The 18,983-nt window shown below is 42.8% G+C and overlaps 1 protein-coding gene across 2 annotated transcripts in view; it reads left to right on the top strand.

Annotated features, from left to right (window-relative positions):
• The window catches only part of CKS (Nucleotide-diphospho-sugar transferases superfamily protein), a 175,717-nt gene that overhangs the window by 16,565 nt on the left and 140,169 nt on the right, over positions 1–18,983 (top strand). For both annotated transcript variants that reach the window (XM_089416893.1, XM_089416892.1), the window contains exon 2: positions 919–964. In XM_089416893.1, the coding sequence (XP_089273019.1) occupies positions 919–964 (46 nt within the window). The remainder of the gene's footprint in view (positions 1–918; positions 965–18,983) is intronic.

Raw genomic sequence — 18,983 nt, 5'->3', positions numbered from 1 at the left:
CCTAAATGTTGAAGGAATATTATGCTTTTTTAGGACCCTTGCAATCTTATCCATGGTCCCTTGAATAAACAGAAGGTGCACTCTAGAAAATCGATCCTTGGGATCATTCCTCTTCCTAGGACCTCTTTCTGCCTTAAGGAAGGCTCTAAGACACTGGGACCTGCTATAGCCATTCTTATTAAAAACCTTAAGGAGGTGGGTTTTTTCATCTTTGAGGTGATTTTCATCAGAAACTCGTAACGCCTGGGTGGCTTCCAAAATAGCCTTGTTTGAGGATTTATTTGGCATTATATTCATTAGGTCTCATGGGCATCTTCATCAAGAGCAAGGACAACAACATTTATGATTTAAGGCTTTTTCATTATAGGGTTTCCATTATCATCATCATTGTATTTGGCACCATGGATTTTTCCTTTAATATTGCAAGCTTCTCCTCTTGCAGTCAACACTTAGGGTTTTGTTATCTTCAACAATGCTTCAACATATTGACATCAATGACAACTTTGACCAACAGTTCCTTCCATGTGTATTTTGTATAAAAGGATTTCCTACAATGTTTAGCAAAGAGAAGTGTTTAATAATTTGTTTGTCATTTTTCTTACAAATTGGTGTTACTAAAGGCTTTTTGTTGTAACGTCTCTTTCTTTTACTTTTTATATATAGTTTTAACTTTTGCCTTAAGTTTTATTTGAATCTATCAAATGAAAGAGACATTTGGATTTGCAAAAACTTTTGGAACAATGCATCAAAGGTATATTGATAGTTTTATTTGGTGCCTTTAGTATTAGTTACAAGTTTAGGACAAGTTGTTACTTATTTTGCAATATAATGGTTTGGTTTCAAAGCAGTTTTAGAAATCGAATGACAATAATTTCTTGTGACTGCTTTTGGATTACTATGTTTTGAATTGCAATGCAGAGAACTTGGGAGAGAGCAATGTTGGCTGCAACCTTGGATAAAGTTGGTAAGTTGCATATAATTGACTTGTAATATTTTGCATGATATCTGTCTTGAATATAGTTTATGTTTGGTTAACATGCTTAATGGACACAGTCTAATTAACAGATATATACTGAATTTATTTGATAAATAATCTAGACACAATTCCTAGGAAGTACAGTTCAAAACATCAAAGGCTCATCATAGGAAATTCCTTTTAACAGTTTAAAAGGCTAAATACAATTCTTGGGAAATTCATCTAAACAAGTAGAAGCACAAATTCATGCGATATGGGTATTCCATTTGATGTTTTTCTGTGGTGGTCCCAATATATAGAAAAATGATACAAATGATAGAAATATGTCTTAGAATTTAGAAAACAGAATTTACTTCATTAGATAACAGAAGCATACTTATTCTTCCTCTACATGCAGTCATGACAGTCACTCTAAAGTAAGACAGACATTTTAAATAATAGATATAACCTCTATTTATACGATTACAGATAAGCAGTTATCCCAAGACACAAGTTACTGTCTTGCAAGTAATGCCCTATTACCGACGTCCTAGTATTTAACAAGGGCTACATAGTAGCCAGTACCTGCCGCTTAGCTTAAATATAGCTTAATTAAACTAAAAAGTAATAAAGACAAAGATTTCATCACAAAAATAAAACAACTAATAAAATGTTATATTGTTGAATGCCATCACCAAAAATTAAGAAATATGATTAACTAATATTGTTTATATTAACATATATACACTTTAATATATATGTTTATTTTTTAAATATATATTTATGTGTCTTGTTATATATATATATATATATATATATATATATATATATGACCTAGCTTTGTGCTCTCTGCCTGCGCGTTTTCTTGCTGCCTTGGCCTCCAGCGGTAGCCATGGCCCCTCCAGAGTATCCTCCGGATGGGGTACGTGTCCGAATCCCACGAATCCGACACGATTCGATGGGAATTCGAATCCTAAAATGGGACACCACGTGTCCTAACAGGACACCATCGAATCCCGGTCGTGTCTTGATTTTGGGATTCGAATCCCAAAAAAGTGAGGGTTTATGAGGGTTTATGAGGTTTGTGAGGGTTTATGAGTGAGGGTTTATGAGGTTTGTGAGGGTTTATGAGGTTTGTGAGGGTTTACGAGGGTTTATGAGGTTTGTGAGGGTTTATGCAGATATTTGAATTTTGTATGTACTATGCATGCTATAATGTTACTAACTTTGTAAACAGTAAAACTAACATCTATATGAAGATCTATGTTTGAAATCAATGAATTTGTATCATTAATGAGAATTTGTGTAAGAAATATCTAATTTTTAATATCTATATATATATATATATATATTTTAATAAAATAATATATAACGAATCCTATGTATGTTCCGGGGGGTCAACGTGTCCGAATACGACACTCGAATCCCCGTATCCTATGAATCCCAAATCCCCGTGTCAGGTGACTTAGCCTTTTTGCATCTTCTCTCTCGGTTGAGCATCCTCCAGAAGAGTCTACCTCTGCCTTCGCCTCCTTGATATCTTCTCTTGGTCCTCCTCGATCAAGGCCATCTATCTCCAAATTTGTTAAGAAACTTGATGACATTCCAGAAATCGTTTTACCCCCTCTACCTCGTCGAGTTTCCCTCTCTCTTTCAGAGTGTGGCTTGGTGGGTCAGTTTACAGGCCTCTGGCCTTCTCCTAGATCAGTGCAGAAGTGGGTCGAGCGGAACTGGTCACCTTCAATCAATGGGAAAATCTCCATTCGCTTCTGTGGAAGAGGATATTTCACATTCCACTTCGAAACCAAAGAAGACAAAGATCTGATATTCAGGAACGGACCATATTTCATGGACACAAGGGGACTTTATCTAAATCGATGGACACCATACTTTGACCCTGAGTTGGATGTTCCGAATGTTGTTCCAGTTTGGGTTCGCCTCCCCCACCTCCCCCTCCACTGTTGGGGAGACGAATCAGTAAAAGTAATAGGAAATGCAGTTGGAAAATACATAGATAGAAGCGAACCAAAGGAGAATATGCACGCTTGTGCAAGGATTTGCGTGGAAGTCGATCTGGGAAAAGGCCTTCCGGAAGCAATAAAGATTAGAGTTGATAGCTGGATGCACATTCAGCAACTGGACTACGAACAAATCCCATTTAAATGCAAGGTATGTCACGAGTACGGTCATTTTGCTAATAGATGTCCAAAAAAGCAAGAAACTGATGAAGTAGAAGTCCAAGAAACAAAATGGGAACCAGTCAAAAAAAAGAAGACAACGAACAAATCTTCCTCTCAGCAAGCCCCATCCCAATCAGCTCCTCTAAATCCCTCCCCCTCTCTTTCAGCCATCCCCCAACCTCCCCTCCATGACCCCAATCCCTTCAGGCCCCTCAACCCCTCCTTCGATCCTCCTTTGGCCCTAAATGAACCCCTCATCCCCTCCTCCTCTCCCCCCTCCTCCCCCTTGGTCCTCCCTCCCTGCCTCCCTTCACCCTCTCTTCCTCCCCAAACATTCCTCTCAGTCCTCCTCCCCCATCCTTTGAGAGAATACTCACAAGGAATCAATCTAAAGACTCCCTTTCCTCCTTAGACCTACACAAAAAATAAGGAAGGAAGACCAACAAGGAATTAAGAGACGAAGTGGCAGCAAAGGAGATGGCAATGGAAACACAACAACTAATGGATTCTTTCCTCGAAAAAAGTACGGGAAACCACCACCACATAGAGGAGGACCGTTTTCCTTATTAGGGGGGATTTCTTGCTTCGCTTCGGGGAGTCTCGAAGTATTTGACACTTGGGGTTAGAGGGACTGTGCAAGGGCAGTGAGTATCAGTTCTAATAGACAGTGGTGACACCCACAATATTATCGATGCCCAGATGATGGAGAGGACGGGCATTCACACAGAGGCATTTGAGGGGTTCTCGATGCTAGTTCCAGGAGACTAAACGATGCAGCGCACGAGGTATGTTCCCAGTTTGACTCTGATGATGGGGAACTACTCCATCACTGATCATTTCTTTGTAGTTGATGTTCCAGACACCAACGTGGTGATCGGTGTCCAGTGGTTATACTCATTGGGGAGGGTCACCACTGATTAGCATAAGTTAGAAGGACGTACTCTTACCTACCCCAAACAATTTTCGCTCACTGAATGGAGGCAAATTTACGACATGGGGACATAGAGTGGGCAGTGGAGCTTAGGATTTTAGAGACAGGAGCTTCGACACGACCTGTGCATCCAGATGTACTAGCCTTGTTGGAGAGACACCAGGGGGTCTTTGGGGAGATTCCTCCAAGCAAGCCACTAGACAGAGGGTTTGAGCATACTATTGAGCTGGAGGAGGGGGTGCATGCAGTCATCACTACACCTTAGAGGCACCCCAAAGCTTATCGGGACGAAATTGAGAGTTCGATACATGAGTTGCTGAGATTGGGACACATCAGGTCCAGTTCGACTCCCTTTGCTTCTTTTGTGGTGTTGGTGAAGAAGAAGGATGGGACTCTCTGCATGAGCATCGACTAAAGAGCCTTCAATAAGAAGACATTGAAGAATAGGTACCCCATTCTGCACATTGATGAGCTGATGGATGAGCTTAGGGGAGCGAGATACTTCTCTAAGATAGATCTACGTTCGGGGTATCACCAGATCCGGGTGAGGGAGAAGGACATCCCCAAGACTACCTTTCATTGCCATTATGGACACTTTGAGTTCTTAGTGATGCCCTTCGGGATAACCAACGCTTCGGCTACATTTTAGTCCTGTATGAACCACATGTTTCGTGGGAAGTTGCGGCACTTTGTCCTTGTCTTCTTTGACGACATTCTTATCTATAACCGAACTTGGGAGGAGCACCTCCAACACTTGGAGGAAGTACTTCGCATACTTGAGGAGCAACAGTTGTATGCGAAGATGTCCAAATGTGAGTTTGGGTTGATGGAGATGTTGTACCTTGGGCATGTGATAGGAGAGGATGGAGTGAAGGTACACCAGGAGAAGATTAGGGCCATCCTAGATTGGCCGACGCCCAAGAATGTGATCGAGTTGAGAGGATTTTTGGGCATTTGCACGTACTATAGGAGGTTCGTGAGAGGATTCTCACAACTTGTAGCACCCCTCACAAATTTGACTAAGAAGGGGGCCTTTGAGTGGACGCAGGTGGCACAGGAGGCCTTTGAGTGCCTTAAGAAGGTCATGAGAAGTTGTCTTGTCTTGGCTTTGTCGGATTTCACACGATCGTTTGTGTTGGAGTGTGATGCCTCTGGTGAAGGGGTTGGAGCTGTGTTGACGCAGGGGGGCCATCCTATCACATTTGAGAGCAGAAAACTGCTACCCCATGAGCGGTTGTACTCTATTTATGACAAGGAGATGCTGGCCGTGATGCATGCATATGCTAAGTTCAGGTAGTATTTGGTGGGAAATTGGTTTAAGGTGAAGACTGACCACAACAGTCTTCGGTTTTTCCTAGAGTAGCAAACATTGCAGGAGAGACAGTAAAAGTGGGTGAGTAAAATCCAAGCCTATGACTTTGAGATTGAGTATGTCAAGGGAAAGCAGAATGTAGTGGCATATGCCCTCTCTCGGAGGCCCGCGACATTATCTTTGATGGACATCACTCATGATTGGAAGGCTCAACTTTTGGTTGAGTATTCCAAGGATAGGCAAGCTTGTGAGATACTGGATGGCACATGTGGGGATGACAGGTTCAGAGTGATGGATGATGTGATATATTATAAGGACAAGATCTACTTGGTGCCTAGATCTCAGCTCAGGGAGAAGATTATGCAGGCAACACATGACTCCCCTCTAGCAGGACACCCCAGGTTCCTCAAGACATACTATGCCATCAGGGAGCGTTTCTCATGGAGGGGACTTAAGGGGGATGTCTTGAGACATGTACATGAGTGTGTAGTCTGTTAGAGGAACAAGGGGGAGTTATCACACCCAACTAGGCTACTTCAGCCGCTCCCTATCCTAGAGAGGAAATGGGAGAGCGTATCCATGGACTTCATCATGGGGCTTCCAGTTGTACAGGGACAAGATTGTATATACGTGGTGGTGGACAGACTGACCAAGTTTGCTCACTTCTTCGCTATCCCTTCGAGGTCTTCTACTTCCCAGGTAGCAGAGCTGTTCTTTCGAGAGGTGTTCCGACTACATGGTCTTCCAAAGACCATAGTCAGTGACCGAGATAACAGATTTATGGGGGCTTTCTGGCAGGAGTTGTTTAGACTGGTGGGGACAGAGCTTACACCCAACACTAGTTATCACCCCCAGACTGACGGGTAGACCGAGATTGTAAACATGTGGTTGGAGGGATACCTCCATAATTATGTGACGGGGCAGCAGAGAGCATGGGTGAAGTGGCTTCACCTAGGGGAGTTTTGCTACAACACCACCTACCATATGTCGATTGGTATGTCTCCTTTTCGAGCTCTTTATGGGTATGATGCACTTTCTTTTTTTGACATGGTTTTTGGAGATAGCAGGGCCCCTAGGGCAAAGGATTGGGTCCAAGAGAGCCAAGATATTCTCAGGGCTCTCAAGGACAACTTACAGGTGGCACAAAACTAGCAAAAGTTGTACGCTGACAAGCGTAGGGTGGAGAGGTAGTTTGAGGTAGGGGATATGGTCTACTTACGTCTTTAGCCCTACTGGCAGTCATCACTAAAGCAGAAGGGGGTTGAGAAGCTCAAGCCCCACTTCTATGGGCCTTACAGGATCGCCAAGAGAGTTGGGGAGGTAGCATACGAGTTGGAGTTGCCCCCAGAGAGCCAAATTCATAATGTATTTCATGTCTCTTGCCTGAAAAAGGCCTTGGGACAATAGGTTACGACAACCACTGAACTGCCTCCTTTGGATGATGAGGGACACTTGGTGCTGACACCAGAAGCCATTTTGGAGACACGAGAAAGGAAGTTGAGGAGCAGGGTCATCCAGGAATACTTGGTTCGATGGAAGGATTTGCCGGTGGAGGATGCCACTTGGGAGAGTGAACAGATTTTGCAGCATCCAGCTTTGCAGTTGCTTGAGGACAAGCAACATTTGGGAGGGGAGGACTATAATATCCCTTCTCAATAAATTTTTCCCAAGGAGGGAATTACCCATTTTTGCAATTTTGGAGGCTAATACAATTTTTGGACACCAACTTAGGAAAAGTGGGTCGAATTATTTTGTTGGTGGAATGTGGGGGCCACACCCACATGAAATACGCACCCCATGAAAAGAAAATCGAATGGCTAAGGGAAAATCGAATTGTTGGAGGGACCCACATGGGGCAAGGGGCAGCTAGTATAAGTATGAGGAAGGGAGCAACTATTGGAACCTTTTGATATTTTCTCATTTACCTTTGTTGCTCAAGCTGTTTAGCTGGGTTACAAGTGCTGTTGAGCACACAAGTTTTCTAGGGAGAAGACTCAACCTTTTCTTCGGTGGACCTTGAGTGCTACCCTAGGAAGGTTTTATCAAAATTTGGTGGAGGCTAGGGAAGGCACACAACAGGGGATAGAAACTACTTTGTCTCAGGTTAGACGTAGAACATAGAGCCACGTAATTGTGAGGGAGAATTTATGGGAACAAAAGTATTGGGTCCTTGCTGCTTATTTCCTTGGACAAATTGCTGGTGATTTCCGGGTCAATTACTTGCTGGAAGAGTGCTCCTCACTCAGGTCGAAGTTCTCTTGTTTGGGGTCTGCGCTTTTTGGTGGAGCCATTTGTGGCGAGGCTTGGTTGAAGGAATTTGGGGTTGGAGTGATTTGTGAAGGCAAGAAGGGTGCTTAAGGGATATTTTTCAATATTTCGGAGGGCTGCATAGACAAAATTTTCTACAGGTCGTAATTTCCTGGCAGTGGAGGAGTGCTGGGAATTTGGGGTGATTTTGGAGCGTCAAAACTAGAGAAAACCCTTTCTGGGTTTTTGGTGGGGAGCTCAGAATTAATTTGGCAGAATTTTCTGGTTAGATTTTGGGGCTCAAACAGGGGTTCCACTCAACCAACAGTGCAAAAATTCTAGGACCAGCGCAATACCTTTTGGAGGAGTCTTTTGCTTTGCATCCGGGCAGCAATTTATCACTTGAGATTGTCTAGCTTGTTTTGGCAAGCCCAGGTGCACATGTTCTTGCATTGAACTCATCTTATAAATGTAATAAAATGTCTGATTTTGGAGCAATTCTGGTGTGATTTCCGAGTGTTCAATGGTTTGCTGAAATTTTCTGTTTGCACATGTGTTTTGATTAATATCACTGAATTTTTTTCCTATTAGGAATATTACAAAGGTAAATGATAAAAAGAAGACAGTAATAGTGAAGTAGATACACAACAACTTGAGAATTTGTCTTTATTAGGTGCGTGAAAAGAGAATCCTTTTATCATTGTTAGGCACACAAAGTGCGTTCTCTAAATTTCATTTAAAGTATCATATCGAGTCGATGCAATGGGGAAGAGAAACGAGGCCATGACAACCTTGTGAGTTTGGTTAGGGGTGTAAGTTATTGCAACAAAGTGTAAACGAACAAAAAATCAATCCCATACAAGGTAGAATGTAAAGATACAAGAGCATGCTCAAAATGATCTACTCATTCTCATTATGATGCATATCAGATTACATATACAAGGCTTGGGATATCAAAGGCTTACTTGATCCACTTAGCATTTGTCTCAGCCTCACTTCCTTATGCAGATCCAACACTTCACATGCACCTCTCCTCTACACATGTTGTGCACTTGTGAACTTCTTTTCTTGTCTTTGAGGTCTATTGCTTCTAGAAATGGTAATTGCTAAAAGTATTTGAAGGGTCTAAAGTTCCTTCCTAATTACAATGTCCTTGAGCGTTCCTATTTCACAGCTGTTGCTGTGGGCTCTCTCGTCTTCACCTCCCATGAAAGGACAATGTTCTTTCTCATGAGAACTCCCACCTCCACTGCTTGTGAGCTCTCGTTTCTATGAGAACCGTTTCCTGCTTGCAGACAAGGGCCCATGCCTTGGCTCCCTTGTCCTTGCTAGATCTTGTTTTGACCCTCTTCTCTTGGTGTTGGTTGATGTAGCTGGAATAGGTGTTCTAGGCTCAGGAGGTGTCAGTGAGGCTAGAACGCAAGAGTGGAAAATATCTCTAAGCCCAAGTTATTCTTTTGAATGCAAATGTCTTAATTAAATTAATTAATCAATTTTGAATTATTTTTCTAAGTTTTAACTTAGGGAAATAGATTAATTAATTAGTAATAATTGAGGCATGGTTGATTTTCCTCTAGAGACTTCTAGCAAATTTTCTAAGTGATCTTAGCCATCGATTAGATCATTTCAGATCTAGATCTTGGCCATTGATTTCTCAACGAGAGATTTCAAAGGAAATCGATGGGCAGTCTTGGAGATTAATTCATTGCACTGAAGAGGGCACAGTGATAGCATGAAAATTGACACCAGTGAGGGTTTCAACAATAGTTGAGGCGGTAAGTATTTTCAGAGTTTTCTTTCATTAGTATTAATCTTGTTTCTGAGATCTGGAGGAGGAATTCTCCCAAAGGTATTTTGCAGACAGAGGCTAATATTGCCAGGAGAGGCCATACGAGATTGCCAGGAGAGGCCGTATGAGTTGCCAATTTAGTAGATCGATATTTCTAGCTGCAAAGCGAATTGCAGGAAATCAGTTCGATAGCAGAATAGGTGTATTATCGGAAAGGGTGAATTCCTATAATTATAGGAAGTGCGAATCCCTATAGGCCAATAACAGGAAGTGCGAGTTACAAGGAAGGTCGTGTCAGTTTGTAGAGGGAAGCCATAAGCTGTCTAGTGGTCAGATCGATTTGTCAAGGTGACGAAGTATTTCGCTGGAGCTTTGCCATGGTTTGGAAAAAAAGTTGTAATATTTATCAATTGCAGAATTTGCTGGAAATAAAAATAATACCCTCAGATTTGAAGAATTGGTTTTCCCTTCGGGGATTTTCCAGGGACGTTTTGTTCGAAAATATTACGACATTGTGTGATTAGTTTTCTTAGTTTTCTTATCAGAGTTTCCACTGTTTATTTAATTGGTGAAATTTGCAGTTGTGTGTTATTCATTATTTGCAGTAAATAATTTGCTGGGATACATAATTTGTTTAAAGATAGGAGAATAATAACTGGATTAACAACAACGAAATTTTCACACTTACTTGGCCCCAAATTGATGCCCTTGCCCTCCTATCCTAGCCCAATCCCACTTGCTCCCTTAGTCCCACCCAAACTCCCCTCTACCCTCCAATTACTTTAGCCTGACTCCCCAATGCCTTGCCTTGAGCCAACCTCGAATCCTCCCCTCACGCTTTCTTGAGTCTTGACTTCACCTTGAACCCTTACCTTCCCTCAACATGGCCATGTTATCAAGCTTTGTCTTGTCTTCCTTGCCTCCTCCACTACCTTGACCTCTCCTATTTGTCTCCCCTAACCCTACCTCGACCCACCTATCTTTTCCTGACCATGTCCTGACCCCCTCCTCCCCCTTATCAACCCCAGTGATGCATCTCCTTTGGAATCAGCCTTGTTGAAGTGAAATTTCCTACTAATAGGTGACAATGGAGACAATGAAGGAGTGCGGTTCATTCAAGAATCAAAACTAGAAGAGACATCAGAGTCCAATTTTACTCCATGACAACTACATCACTAGATCACCCCTTGTTCTCAACAATGATTTTCTATTCATCCAGCACGGATTAAATTTATTTTGACAAGATTAGACAAGGATGAATTCGCAAAACCTCAAGCTGCAATTTGAAGTTTCAGACCTTAGAAATAGGGCAGCCAAAGTTGAATGTGACAATCGCAGTCTGAAAAAGCTGGTTGTTGGAATGAAAAACTAGGAAAATCTCCACCTATAATGATCTCTTGAACTGCCACCTCATTATAGTTTTAAATTTCTGATCTTCTATTCTTCTTATGTTCCACTCTCAAGTCTTTATGTCTGAGCCTGAAAGCTTCTTTAGGGTGTCTTTATAGATCAAAGATCACGAGTAGTGACTGTTATTCTGCATCCCCTCCAATTCCGTGGGGCAAGCTTGGTCTTGATTTGTATCAGAATTATGTAATTGAATCTCTGATTAATGGAAGTGTGTTTGTCTGGTTTATGAAGTTGTCCCACTGTGAGAATTCATTCAAAGTGGAATGCTCTCTTTGCTTTAATGGTTCAGTTTTTAGGATCTTGGATTAACAAGAATTAATTTTGATCTATCCTGCCAGTACTCCTCTCTCGTTATTGACCATTGGTCTTGGCACTTCTCAACATATGAATTTCAACATATAATTTCAGGGTTTCAAGTGCATATTTGACAACTCAGTTTACAGATTTCAAGAATCTGATTGCTGATGCGCAATCTTTAATTGCAGATCTTTTTGTCTTCTAAATTGATTCATGGAGTTACTTGCAGGTTTTCAGTGTTTGACCATGGAAGAGTCAACTATGGATAGCCCTCTTAGCTAGCATGCATGAATTTCAAAGTGAGAGATTTATTGTTAGTGACATGGACAATGAATCTATCTGTTCTCAGACCCTTTTGGGACACATTTCTCCAACGGACAGTTCTGAGTAATAACAATAATACTTAGTTCAGAGCACATCTCGCACTTCTATGAGAAAATATAACTAATCCAGATATGGAAATTCGGTGGAAGTTTCCTTTATAGAATTCCAGTGATTAAAACTTAATTTTACTTGAGTCTTTATTTTTTTTTGTAAGTTTAGGTGGCGCCTTTCCATTTCTTCAAAACCAGTTAGTATTACATCATAAGCATCCATGCCCAGATGGTCTCAACCTGACCATAGGGAAACCAGGTCTGTTGACCATCTGGTTGCATTATAACCAGTCCAAAAACGGTAAAGTCTAAGAGTTTCCAGCATAGCTATATAAACATAACTGTCATAAAATCCTCTAATATCTACTGCCCTATATTGTCTAGCTAAAATTAATTGCTTACACATCAAAGAAAATTAATCATCAGATGAGTCAATCGGAGCTGGATCTTTAGCACTAGAGCCTGGAAGCTCTGGCGGATGCATGCATGGAATGTGTCTTTCAATATGAGACAACCATGCATTCTGCTGTTGTATCTGGAACTATATCAGCTGCAGCTCATTATGAATAGCTTGCTACTCTTCTTCTTATCCTAATTCTCCTGAAAGAGGCTACATGATAGCTTTGGCCAGGAGGAGTTTCATCATCCAGTAAATCTGAAGTGTTTGCCTGAACGGAGTCCTTCCTCTTGTATTTCCTAGATCAGGGAGGATGTCCCCAAAATCTTCTAAGAGTACCTGCTCTTCGGGTTCCATTTCTTCACGAATTGCGGTCTCCCAAGAACTGATTGCTTGGCGGGCACGGGCTGGGGTCCTTGTCTCATAAGCATAGGCAGTTTCTCTGCCAATGCATCCAGTGGATCATCTGCCACTACCCCTTCCGTGGCCCTAGGGAGACATGTTTGGAGTGCGACTGTTGCTGCTTCCTCTGCCCGAGCTTGATCCTCTGCTTTAACGTGTCACTGATCTTGCCATATTCTTTAGCCAATGGATGATACCACCCTGGACGTCTTTCACTACGATGCCAATGACCAACTTGACAAACCGCTTGCCGTGCTTACCTACAGGTACAACATGCAACAATAGCCATGGAATTCTTCAAGGCAACAGATCCGTAAATGACAACCATGACTTTTCATAAGGATATATACATTGTTTGCAGCCCAATTGGCACCATAGAGGTTCCATATCCCATTACAGAGTTGATATGCCCTGGCATAACCCCAACCCTTGGCCTCTACTCCGCTTCGAATTGGGTGCGGATCCTTGTCTAGATGTGGTCACAACTTTTGGTTGCCCCACCTCAAGTCCATCAAGCTCGATAGAACTAGACCATGCGGTCTTGATCTTTCTGGGTCTGCATTGTTTCTACCCAGGATGCTACAACTGGAGGTGGTGGTACTTCACCACCAACCATGATCCCACCCCCAAGTAGCAATAAGAAAAAACAAGACAACTATAGTTTGAACCCCCTTCCCCATAGCCATGGAGGCCAATTACTTGGATGATTAAACCAGACTACAATGCACATTCTTAAGGACAGATGGTATACCCCAAGGCAACAGTACATACATCCTACTGCAACATTTCACCATTCTTTCCTCCAAACCCCTCCGCCTAAACAAATATCTAAACAATTAACAACGATACACCATAAACCAGGCATAATTATATTCAGAGGGCCAACAAGAACATACCCAATGTGACGATGACGAATGGTTAAGGATGGACAAGTCCCTACCATAAGAGTTTCCAGCTCCACGTCCTGCACCAGGTCCTCTATCCTTTGTTGCGACAAACTTGTGCGAAAAATGAAATTAAAGCCCTTGGATTCAGTAGCCTTTGTAATGGTTTTTTTCTTATGGCGCTCTGGAGTTTCCGTATTCCACTGTCCTTGCCCGCAATAACTCTCGAGACCTCTTTGCATGCACATACTTGTGTGGGGATGGCCACGCCACCCCCTCCCTTTCGTTCCATAATTGTCATGGTGGTAGCTCACATCCCACGACTGGTGCATGGTTGGTTCACACCCTGATCGGGGGTTCAGTCTTTATTGATCTCAAACATTAATAAGATATTTTTTGGGAGCTTCTTGATATGCACATGTTAATATAATAATTACTTTTTAATTTTTTTGTTGATGATTGTATTTTGGCATATCATATATGGTCCTCACTTTCTGTAAATAGTCCGTTTAGTGCAATTTTGTGTATGTACTGAAGGAGATGAGAAAAGATAAGATAATTATATTGATGTCTAATGGACGACTACAAAACTAGGTCAGTGGAACTAAAGAGTACAACCAGTATGAATAAAATGTGCGAGTGCAAGGGCAATTCCTAGAAATGTTGAAAATAATATACATAAAGAACCGACATAGGTATAACACTAGAACATACATATAAATGTATAACACTGTGACAAAGATATGGTGTTGCAAAATACTAAGTGAGTTTGGACAACTCAAGAACTTGTAGAGAGAGAGAGAGAGAGATCAAACAATGAAGCCAATGATGTCATGATCTCCCAAGTCTGATGGTTGAGGGCGAAGGGGGCAAATGAGGCATTGGCTAGCTATTGGAGTCCTTTCGAACCATTGGGGGGTTCAACTATATGATCCAAGGGAGAATGTATGAGTGAGGGATACTCCTAGCATCTGAGGTTGGAAGAAGGAAACTTTGAATGGATCTCTAGAAACTTCGAATGGATCTCTAGTTGCTCTTTTGGGACTGAGAGTCTATGTGATAAGCGGGAGGTAGTCTACTCTGAGATTGTTTAGAGATGATCTCTTTAGCACTTTGAGAACATGTAGCTTGATGTGTTGACTGACATTGTTGAGGTAGTCTCGATAATATTGGTTAGCCACCCCAAGGGGTAGGCTGAGGAGAATTTTAGGGTCTCACCATTCTGTTGTATAGTGCGCTTTAGAACTTTACTTGCCATTTGTTTCTTCGATATGATAGATAAAAAAGAAAGTATGAAGTGATTGGTTTGGTCACCCAAAGGCGAGGCATGATGTGTGTGAGATGAGATCTGTGGTAGATCTCCTTGATGAAAATGGATAAGCATCTTTGGTCTTGATACTAAAAGAAAGTAGAGAGGTAGTCCCTGAAGTCCCTATAATGGAAATGATAGCATCCTCTAATTTCATAGTATAGGGGACATTGAAAAATAAAGTGCTTTTTTGTCTCCAACTCTTGAAGGTGGCACACCTAATAGATATTATCTAATTGAGATATATGGTGATCTATCTCTATTTGAAGTAGATGTGAACTGACTCGAAGTTGTCCCAAGGGGATCTTGAGCGAGTGCATCCAATGCTTGCGCGTATAAGGGGGGTGGATGATGATGCCATCCCACTGCTCAAAAAATGTTCTAGGTAGAAGGACATCTTTGAGCCTAGGCTTGTCGAAGGTGACGTCCAGGTGACTTGAGTGTACAATCTGTAGATGTTCTCTCAGATGGCTTGGTTCAATACTTTTCTAATCGGAAAGAAATGGCTTGATGCATGAAGGGAGAATCCAAATGGTGGTAGGCGCTCTAGTAGAGTAATCAATTGGAGAAGTTGATATGCCTTTGAGAATCAACCTCGTGCATGACTTGAGGGAGGATACGAAGCGAGAGCCTCTATGGAGCTAAAGTGCAAGGTAGGGATAACTCTCTCTCCTGGTGGTAGAGACTCTAAAGAAAAACACTATGAAGGAAATAAACCAAACAAAAAATGACCTTGAGGTTGTTGGAAACACTGGGGGGGGTGAATCGGTATTTATTTTCAATTGTTTTTTTTACTAGTTAAGATCACTTAGAATTAGAACACAAAATGAACAATGATAGAATAATAATTTTATTAATCAATGACGACGACTCCAATCCTATTTACAATGAATCAAGTACAATAATAATTAGGGCTTTAACCCTAAATGAAGGCACCAATCTCCAATCCATAAGGCTCCAACTTGTACTTTGCCAAGCACTAACTTGGACTTCACGAGGCTCCAACCTCTAGGGATCCAACCTCTAGGGCTCCAACCTTATCTTTGGTGCAAGCTCCAACTTGGTCTTCTTGAGGACTCCGAGTCCTATCCTCTAGGGCTTCAACCCACGACTTCAATTCGTCAAGATAAGTTTAATGATTCTTCAAGGCTTCCAATATCTTCTGCAATCGGCCTTGGCAATATCTTCACCTTCAGCACTGCCCTCAAATGGTCTCCAAGGCACTTAGCTCATCAATGACAACTTTGTCTTCTCAGAAGGTGTCACCACAACTCTTCATGGTACCCAAACAAAATCTCCAAGGTCACTTCATGATGACATCAACAATGCATCATGGTCTCCAATAGTATCTCCAAGACCAAATTCTACAATTCTTCCAAATATTTTCAAGTATCCTTCAATGTGTCTTCAATAGGTAGCCCAAATTTTGCAAATCTTCAGGTGCTTAACAATTTCCTGCTTTAGGCCTCTTCAAAAAGTCTACAATGTTTTCAATCACTGCTCCAGTGAGTATAAAATTCTAATGCTCAAAGACTCTATTGGAATTTCTAAGTCTAACCTGTTAGAAACCTTTCATGTACTTTCTGATTTATTCCTACCTACTTGTTCTGTTAATTAACAAGTTATTTACCATGTAAATACTGGAAATAAATAACATGCTCAACACATTACAGATCATCAACTGAAGGAAATAGAAACAAGCACACAAGTGACACCGTTATTTTTGGACTAATGTCCTCAGAAAAACCCATTTCGGGGAAACCGGTGCAACTATCTGAGGGTTTTATTATTAAGCAGTTCTTTTCTGAGTACACTGGGTGCCAAACTGGCTAACCCGATAGAGATAAAAAATTCGACAGCAATACCTCTCTTCGGAAATAGGTATTCGGAAAGCCTGATCCACAAAATCCCTCTCGAGTCTCCAGCACAATCTGAAGCTCAGCGTCAGCCTGAAACCCCCTGCGTCAGTCTATTGAGGCTCTGCATAGCCTCTCTAGCTCTCTGCGTCACTCCTGCAGCCTCTGCGTGGATGACGTAGGCCCTTCTGGCTCTGCGCAGTCTCTGTTGCCTCTGCGTGGCTCCTCTGGCTCTGCATCTGCCTCTCTCTGATTCTGCACTAGTCTCTCGGCACTATCCCTACCTCTTTGCCTCGTACTCGCTGCCCCTTGCTGCAACTGATCAGTAATTCTATCTCATGACAAACCCTGCTCTAGAGAATAGAATGACTGATCACTCTGGTGTATTCTCCAAGTGACCCTCAAGCCTCCTCTTATACTTTTCTCGTTGACAAATCAATGGCCGAGATTAAGTCCCTAATCGACAGCTAAGATTAGATCTGGTTTGATCCATGTCTTTTGGACCATTCTAACACAGTTTTATATTAATTTACATTGGGCTCCATTAAAAATATTAATTATTTTAATATTTCCCTAACTGTTTAGAATCTGCCCAAACCCTTTCTGGGTATTGGAAATCTCATGTGCCCTAACCTCTCCACCAAATTTTGTGGCTAGAGCACATTCGATGCTACCCTAAATCAACACTCCCTCTTAGTGAGGACTATGCTCTAGCAATACTCCTTACTGAGTATCACCCTGATCATCTGGCATCGGTCCCAGTGCTGATGTTAGACCTGCTGCCCATCATCCTCTGCACTGCTGCATCCTTTACTGCTGCCCATAGCTCTGCCACTGCCATTGTTGCATCTTTACGACAACTCCCTCTGCATCTGTGCTACTGCCCATGGCCCTGCCACTGCCATTGCTGCATCTGCACTGCATCTCCCCTCATCATGCTGCCCATAGCACTGCCACTGCTAACTGCTGCACTGCAACTCAGTTACTGAGAAGTAAGTAAATGATCTCCCAACTCTGACCTCTCTGTCAGGCTAGAGTACTCTTGATGCCGAAGCTCTCTCTGCCACTGACAAGTGCTCCCTCTCTGACCTCTACGCTGCTGCAACAAATCCCTGCATCTCACACCGTTGCACACCTCTATGTGCCATCCTGCACTAGTGCAACACTCGTGCCTCTCGCACTGTTGCAGCCTACTAGCCTCTCACTGTCTTGGGAATTCTCCACTGTAGCTCTCTCTACCACTTCATCCGCATCCGTCTCTGCCCACATCCGCTAGTCCCGCTACTCCTCTTCGGGGTGCCCGTAGAAAGATATAATCCAAGAGGCTGGGTACCTCGAGGGTCCTGCCCCTCATCGCTTGTAGTCCGTTTGACTATAGCTCGATGTCTCCCCACTTCCACTCAAGTGGCATGTGTGCCCTCATGGCACAATCATCGTCTGTCTCCACTTCCTTCTCTGCCCTTGCTGGCGCTACCTTGGTCTCGGAGGCCTCTCCCTTATTCTTCTTCCTTGGACATTGGGTCGCATAATGACCCAACTCCCCACAGTGGAAGCATTTGATCTTGGAGAGGTCCTTCTTCTTTCGTTTCTATTGCTTTCCATTAGATGCTAGGGAACCATCCTCCTCCTCCTCCTTCTTGACTTTGATCCCCTTGCCGTTGCTTCCCGCCTTGCTTAGCCTTTTGATCTCTTCTTGGCGAAGAGCCGCCCACATTTCCTCCCAATGTGGAAGGGTCGCTCTGCCTAGTATACTCTGGACAAATACCTCCCAGTCTTCTGAGACTGCGTTCAGGGCTGTTCTCACCATCAATTCCTGATCCGGTGTGGCCCCTATGGAAGTCAGCTAATCCCAGATCTCATTAGATCGACTGAGGAAGGTGTTGATCGGTTCTCCTTTCTTCATCTGGTATGATTGCAACTGATTTTCTAGTAACATCCTTCTCTGCACAGAAGTATGCTGGTACAATTTCTTTAGGGCCTCCCACATCTCATTTGCCGTTTCCTTCTCGGCAATGTGTGGTACTACATGGTCCTTGACCTCGTCAAGGATGATGCTCTTGGCCCTCGCCATTGCCTCCTCGTACTTGTCGTTATTAGTTGGGTCAACTGGGATTGCTATTGTCCTCAAGGCGAAGTGCTTGACACGATTTCTGTCAAGTACGGATAAGATTCTGGCCTTCCAGACTGCAAAGTTTGAGGCTCCGTCCAGTCTGTCCTGGTCTCTTACTCTGTGTAGTGCCATGCTGCTCTTCTACTTCCCTTCTAGAAGTTCTCGATGTGACTCCCTCTGAGCCTTGATTTCCCTCCTGGAAACCCTTCTGTCGATGTCGAGATGCCCCCTACTCTGATCATCTGTGTAATTGCACCACTGATCCGGATTTCTCGGCTAGAAACCCTCAGTAACAACTCCCTCCTCCTTGGCCTTGCCCTGTTAGGTACTGTTCTGACTACAGTACCCCACCAACTTCACTCTGCAACATACCCACAACCTCCTAAACCCCAAAAACCTGAAGGTGAGAGCTCCTAGGCTTTGCGCAGTCCCAACACCGACAAACTAGCTCCTTGAATCAACTGCGTTAGCCCTTCTGGCCTCTGTGTGGCTCTGCGTGAGCCTGTCATTGCCTCCTTCAACCTTTGTGC

The sequence above is a fragment of the Pinus tabuliformis genome, chromosome 3_2 (assembly GCF_031772625.1).
Source record: "Pinus tabuliformis cultivar Carrire ecotype Pingquan chromosome 3_2, CPIR1, whole genome shotgun sequence".
NCBI classification, from domain to species: domain Eukaryota; kingdom Viridiplantae; phylum Streptophyta; class Pinopsida; order Pinales; family Pinaceae; genus Pinus; species Pinus tabuliformis.
Note: the sequence above shows the minus strand (reverse complement) of the source record. Positions and strands in the feature narration are given on the sequence as shown.